This window comes from Phaethon lepturus, unplaced genomic scaffold (genome assembly GCF_000687285.1).
Source record: "Phaethon lepturus isolate BGI_N335 unplaced genomic scaffold, ASM68728v1 scaffold14881, whole genome shotgun sequence".
Lineage (NCBI taxonomy): Eukaryota > Metazoa > Chordata > Aves > Phaethontiformes > Phaethontidae > Phaethon > Phaethon lepturus.
The window spans coordinates 48800-55914 of NW_010515638.1; the positions used below are offsets into that span (position 1 = coordinate 48800).

Here is a 7115-nt window from a genome sequence, read left to right on the forward strand (position 1 = left end):
TCGCTAACAGTCTGGACATGTAGAAAAAGTCTGCTTCTTATGTTCAGCAATGGTTAGAAAACTCTCAGAGGGAAGACCTCCTGTTCAGCCAGCTGAGGTCTAGAAATGGTCCAGAACTTGATGATATTGCTCTCTCAAGACCTGATCTTTCTGTCTTGTCTGCTTCTGACTACTCAGTCAGGAAGGTTGATTTATAAAGGCTGTTGAAATAGATCACATATTTTCTTGGATTGTCAGCAGGCCTCTTCCATAAACTACTGAGGACTCTGCCAGAAAACCTCAGCTGATGATCTCGGTTTGCATCCAAAGCATGCCAATATCTGAACCTCGCAAGGCAACTGAACTGTATAACCTGCTCACGTTAATCACACATTGTACAGTGACTTGGCTGTCAGATCAGGTGCCACTTTTGAGGTAGCAGTGCTCCAGACTGGCTGGCACTTCTCACTTGTCCCGGTGGCCGCAGTGGAATCCATTGAGATGTATTTGAACAGAGAAGAAGCGTCTGCTGTACAGTAGTGAAGGCCATCAAAATAGATACTGTCACCTGCTCTTCATCCTCGCATTGAAGTTTTTTTCCGCTTTGAGGATTGTGGCCACTGAGTTTCTGGTGCACTTTCATGATAGCTTTGAGGAATCATAAGTCACATACGTGTATCTCTAATATGTATTGCTGGCATGCAGATGAGCTGTGGATTACTGAAAGGTAAACTTATGATTTTAAACCTCTCTGGGAGAATAGGAGGCTGGTAAAGTGAGTCCCTTGGGTCAACTACACAAATGCAAATTACTGTGTTCATTTTTTCAGCAGTTTGCTGTCATTTTACTGAATCGCTTGGGTGTTTTCTGTTCTGTTATGGTAGTTATTTTTTGTAGTGAAATAAACAAAGGTTTTCTGCCTGCCATCAGGAGTCAGTTTGTATCAAGATACATGGCTAGCACACCCACTGCAGCAGCTGATTTGCTGAGACTCCAATTCATGTTCACTTCCATGAGATGTGAAACATTCTTCATTGTCCATGTTCAGAAGACCACTGTGACTTTTATCTCTTTTATTAGTAGATGAAGAAAAGATTTGCCTTTATTATTCTTTTCTTGTTTTAGCCCCCTTAAAACTGCTGCTTGCATTCTATCAGATTATTTTTTTGTTCTTTGACAGCAAGCACAGTCCTGGAAGAATTGTTATGTGACTAAACTCAACCATTTTCCTGCTGGAATTGTTAGAGAAGAATCTATGTTAGGGTCTAAGATGCCTTAGTGGTGTGGGGGAACAGTGTGTTTGTGCTCCTGAGCAGGAAATAGCTTTTTGCAAAAATCTGGGTGTTAAGATCATTTATCAAATTTATGTCCCTTTTAATTAAGATTGCTTTTAATAGTTTTTAGCTGCCAGAGTTTGGGATTTTTTTAATTTGTAATTTGCTTTTTACTGATCTTTGTGTTATTGCTGAAGACTGCTGATCCCTAGAATACATCTCAAGAGCACAGTCAGCCCCATCACAGTAGGTGTTAGATTCAGCACTAACAGCTGTGTTCTGACGGGTTCCTGTCTGAGTGCAAGCGAAGGAGGTAATACCAGTGTTGTGAGTGGTCTGCGCTGCTGCACAGAAGTGTAGGAGTTTGAGTGTATCCTGCAAGATTATATAGAAAGTACCAGAGGGATTGCACGTTTATGTAGTCTTGTTCTGTTTCAGCGCTGGATCAAACAAGCCCTGGAAGAGGGGATGACTCAGACCTCACCAGCTCCGCAGGAGAACAGAACCCAATGTCTATACCAAAGTAACGAGAACAGCAGTTCTTCCAGCATCTGCAAAGATGACACAGGTAAGTGCTCAGCACCATCAGGGCAGCGTGGGCGCTTGAGTGAAACTAGGGGAGCTGCTGAATAACAAAGGCAGCTGTACAGGATGACATCTTAATGTGTACTGCTGCTTGATGGCGCAGCTTTATGGTAGGTGAGAATGTTACTTTGCCATTCATTTAGATTTCTGTAGACCCATTATAACTTGAACATGTGTAAAGTTTCTCAGTATTTTCCTGTGAAAGGATAATCGCTTTATCTTGCATCATCCTCAGTGCCGTGTGATCATTTGTCCAATAGAAGGGAAAAAAAGAAAAAGAGTACAATATCATCTCTTTTGAGCAGGATGCTGTTAGATGGACAACTAAATATCTGCTGACTATAGGAAGATATAGCAAAGTCTCACAGGCACGTATGTAATAACCGAATGATTAAGTAAGTCTCAAAGATGGAGAAGCTAAAATCTGTGAGTAAAGCAGCAGAATGGTTAAATATTGTGTCTGAATCTTTCTACAGAGAAAGAGGGTGAAGATCTGCCCAGTCAGGGATCAGCTTTCTAAGGAAGACAGGAAGCTAGACATCACACAGATCATACAGAATTCATTATTGAAAAGTTAGATGAATAAGAAAGGAACAGATTGCCAGAACCAATAAATGCATGTCCCCAGGCAAGACCTGAAGAAGCAAACAACTGAACTGCAGAATTTACTGAACACTTTTTTTTTTTTTAACTGAGCATCAATAAAAGTTATTATTTTTGAATAGGATTAGACCTGAGGGAAAGGCATTAAACCTTTGTGGGAGTGAAGTGTGTTTGAGCTGTATTGATGTAGGCTATAGGGAGCTATTAGGTTCAGATAATGATAACTGAGCTGTTGGTGGTTTGTTCATAGCAGTGAAAGTGACATGTCCTCTGACCCCTCTCCTCCAGTCTCCTCTGCTCTTATCCCTTCCTAGCTCCCTTTCCCCTAGCTCCCTCTTGTGATTACTTTTAGTTGAAATATTTCCTCTCCTTGTTCACCATATGTTCCTGATTACATATTGTTCTGTTATCAGTGTCAAGACATGTCTCAAGGCTGGTATAGAAGTACTTCAGAGGTACTTCATTTTCAGGAACCTTTTGTAGTCACATTGGAGACTCCTGGGCTCCATTTGGGCTGGGAGTAGGGGGAAGGAGGCAGCGTGTGATTTGTACATGGTTAATGGTTAAGGTTAATGGTGCAGCCCTGTCCTCAGCTCAGTTTGTTTTTCAGACTTGCTGAGTCCCCTGAAGAAATGGAAGTCTCGCTACTTGATGGAGCAGAATGTTAAGAAGTTGCTGAGGCCATTGTCTCCCGTCACCCCTCCACCTCCCATCCCTTCAGTTCCTGGCTCAGTGAGCCCACAGCTGGCTACACCCTGCTCATCGCTGCCAGGAGAGGAGGAGAGTCGCAACGGTTATGGCATGATGTTCTCACCAATTCCTTCTCTGGCTGCTAGTCGCTGCAATACTCCACTACAGTTTGAGGTAAATCTGACCAGGGACTGGGAATACTAAAAAGAGAGGAACTGGAATATTTACAGCAGAGGTAGCACTAGGGATACCTTCCTTTTTGAGTACATGGCTATAATCCTGAGGAGCATTGTAGTGTCAGACTCAAGAGCACTGCTGCCTTTCTCCCCTACTCCATTTCTGGCCAAATCTCCTGCTCTATTAAATGTCAAACCTTGCTGCAGCTCAGCCTCACCTCACTTTGTAGCTATCAGTAACATTAGTCTAATTCTTTTCCCCGTTTCTGCACAATAGCTCCCAAATTTCAGAGGCTTTTCAGTGTTCTTTAGTCATTTTGCCCACTTCAAATCTCTGTACCAATGTGGCTTCCAATCCCTGCCTCTTCCAAAGAACACAACAGTGCTCGACTTCTCAAAAGCTGTCTGACATCCTCAGCTCCTCTTCCCCTAAATAGCTTTCAGTAACCCCAAGTATGGTAGAATTACTTGACATCAGCTTCCACTATATTCTTTGGATTTCCTTTCCCTTGATTGGGTAGAAGGAAAATACCTTATACCTTTGATTTCTTGATAGTTTCCTTCTGCAAAAATTTGCAGAAGTACTGAGCAGGCTATGTAGGTGGTTTCACTTGCCCTAAACTCTGTGGGAGAGTTAGCAGCATCCATCCAGCTAGGACATTGCAGTTTATGTTGCTGCTGTATGACTAGGGATCATGCCGTTTGCAGTTTTAGTTTTATGTTCTGCTGTTGCATATTTTCATTTTAAAAAAAAAACAGAACTCTTCGGCTGGGCTGCTCACACTCTGTCAGTTAAAACCATTAAAAAAAAAATATTGTGCAGTGACAGACTGCTCCATACTAGGGACTCTTTTGCAGGAATCCCTCATCTGTTTTGCAACAGGGCAAACAGTCCTTTGTGGTATTTTTAGCTTAATGTGCTTTTGAGTATTTTCGTTGAGAGCCCTTTCTTGTAAGCTGTCCGAGAGGCAGATCTGCAGAGGTTAGCAGGGAAGATTGTAGGGCATTGAGGAGAGAGATGAAAGACTGTTTCAGGCACAGAGCTTGATTGGGAACAATCCTTACTTTTGGTCTGGTTGAGATGGCAGATCAGAGCAGTGTTGCCATGGTCCTCCACAGTCTAGTCATTGATCTCCTGTCCCACTTTAGTGTTAGTTATTTCTCTTGCCATGTGTAAGACATGGGAAGCCTTGATTTCACTGGGCATCTATACTTCACTTGCCCCTTTTACACCTTCTTTTTTTTCCTCTAGTAAAAGAGTCTTAACAGCTTCGTAGACCACAGGCTTCTTTGTTCATACTTTTGTATTTCCCTCAATGCAGCTTATTCATAACATCTCTATTTTAGTGTCCTGTTCGTTTCATTTAGCTATCATCAATTCTAACTCCAGTGAATACATCTCGCCATGTATGAAGCTTTATAACTCAGTCCTGTGGCACTGTAGGAAGAGAACGGAAAGATTTTTTGTTTTCTAGTATAAAGTCTATGAAAGTTCACTTCAGGGTTTGAGGGATCTTAGTTGCCATTTGTTCGGGCAAAATCAGGCTTTCCATTTCTCCTGTGTCCTCATACTAAACACCATAAATGGCATTTGCTATATTTCATGGTGCAAACTCTGTATCTGACAGCATCAGAAATATAAAGAATAAGATGCTTCTTTTCTTAACGTTTATGTGCTCTGTTTTGGGTACTAAGTTACAGTATGAAGCATAGCAACTCAGTCTTGTCTCTGTGCTTTCAGGAACCTTAGAAACCACTTAACCGATGGAATTGCTTTCCAGGGTGGGGCCAGTTCCTGGCATAGTCTTTGTTTAGAATAGCCATTGCTAACCTCTCTGCTTGTTTTTAAATTGATTTTTATTTTGCTTCTTGACTTTTTAAGTAGATGAATAACAAGGTGCTTTTCCCTCCTCTAGAACGTATCCTCCCCTGAGAGTTCCCCTGCGCATAGGCCTGAGTCCATGTCACCCGAGGTAGTTATCACACCGTCTCAGTTGCATTTGAGGCTGGGAGTGTGTGTGTGTGTGCGCGTGTGTGTGTGTTTTGAGGCCGTGGTGGGAGGAGAGGGATGAGAAGTGTGGAGGTGGGTGGGAATAGAGGTGGAGCATCTGTCACAATAAGGCTAAGGAGAGTTTTCAGGGTTGTCACAAGAGAGCAAACAAATTGAAGACTGGAATTTATTATTCACTTGTTGACACTGGTGAGAAACAGGCAGCATGAAGACCTGGTATGTCTCAGCTACTGAAGTGAAGGCAAGAGGCCTGGGGACCCTGGAAATGCCATAATCAACTTCAGTCCCAGCCCAGCAGATAAGTGGTGTGTGATGTTTACCTAGCAGCAGCAAAATGACCACAGGGGAAGAAAAGGGAAAGCATTCACTAGATTTGACCTAGCACCTGACCTCCTGTCTTCAGCCTTGATTTATCACCTGTTCACTTGCAGGCTTAAAATGTTGAGGAGATTCCAGAAAGTAATCCTTTGTTTACCTGCTGACCTGTTGTAAAGTATGCGTGGAAGTACCTTCGTGGAAGTACCTTGCTCAGACACTCTTTCATAGTAGAAAATACACAGTCATCTCTAGTGTGGCAGATTAGTTGGAGCTGTAATGCAGCAGAGGAAACATTCTCAGCAGCAGTAGGGCAGAGCTGGGTGCTGCTGTGTTTTTCCCTAAGTAGTATAGTCCTGCAAAGAGGATGAAATAGTGTCAGTTATGCTCATTGTCTGAGATCCTCACATATTAACATGGTGAAGGAGATGATTATGCCATTGCCCTGGAGGTTCTTTGGCACTTAAAGTAGATAAATGGATATACCATTGTGTCAGTGCCTAGTGCTCCAGAAACTGTGACAGCGCAAAGATGATGCCATTATGGTTTTGTTAGAGAATGTAAAATGTAGAAATGCAGTATAAATTAAATGAATGTACTATTGTTAGAGATTTCCGAAGCTCACAATAAGTGAAAACAAATGGCTTGGAGGTCCTGGGCATTTTATTGTTCAGAAGTTAGTAGTGGCTGACTAGGGGCAGTCAAGAACTTGGCTAATAAAACAGCAAATGGACAGCAGATCTTTTCTGTTCTCTTCCCATAATGAACCTACCTAATACTGTGCGTTAACAACAACTTTGGGACATATGAGGCAATTGAAAAATGCTGTTTTTTCTTCATTGACTGCCTGAGGATAGTGCTGAGCCTTATCCTCTTGCTGCAGTAAGACTGCTAAAGGGGAAAGGGCATCTCATACCGGACAGCTAAACTGATTATTATTTAGTCTCAGTCATTCCCCTGTAGAATGAGCAGAACAGTGCAGGAAAGGACCAAAAGGGTGATCAGAAAGGAACTGGAAAGCAGTAAGCCAGCATTGTACAGAGTACTTTCTGAATAAGTTTCTCTCCTTACCCTTGCCTGACCCTTTTCCTGACTTCCCACCCCCCTCCTATATCCTTCTTGGATTTTCCAGCTCTGCCTCCGATCCGACCTGGATTTGAAAGGTGGGTACCTGGATTCCAGTGCAAACACCTGCCCAGAACGACCATCGCTGCTCAGCTTTGGATCCTCTGATCTGACTCCACAACCCTCCATAAACTCTACTTCAGAGATGAACTTCCCAGGGAAAAGTGGGGAAGCACAGATGCTGCTACGAAGCTCTGATCAGGCTTTTCGGACAGAGTTTAATTTAATGTATGCCTTCTCCCCATTGAACGCTATGCCACGTGTAGATGGGTTGTTGCGGGGATCTGCTCCTTTGGGAGAGAGGAAGCCAGTGAATTCGGAAGCAGGATGCTGCAGCTCTCCTGCTGCAGGGTATTT

The 7115-nt window shown here is 42.9% G+C and overlaps 1 protein-coding gene across 1 annotated transcript in view; it reads left to right on the top strand.

Annotated features, from left to right (window-relative positions):
- Positions 1 to 7115, top strand: part of SETD5 (SET domain containing 5) — a 40506-nt gene that overhangs the window by 23489 nt on the left and 9902 nt on the right. The window contains 5 exon segments of the mRNA XM_010295842.1: positions 1692 to 1821; positions 3052 to 3305; positions 5224 to 5280; positions 6766 to 7113; position 7115. The exon segment at position 7115 is cut by the window's right edge and continues 128 nt beyond it. Of these exon segments, the coding sequence (XP_010294144.1) occupies positions 1692 to 1821; positions 3052 to 3305; positions 5224 to 5280; positions 6766 to 7113; position 7115 (790 nt within the window).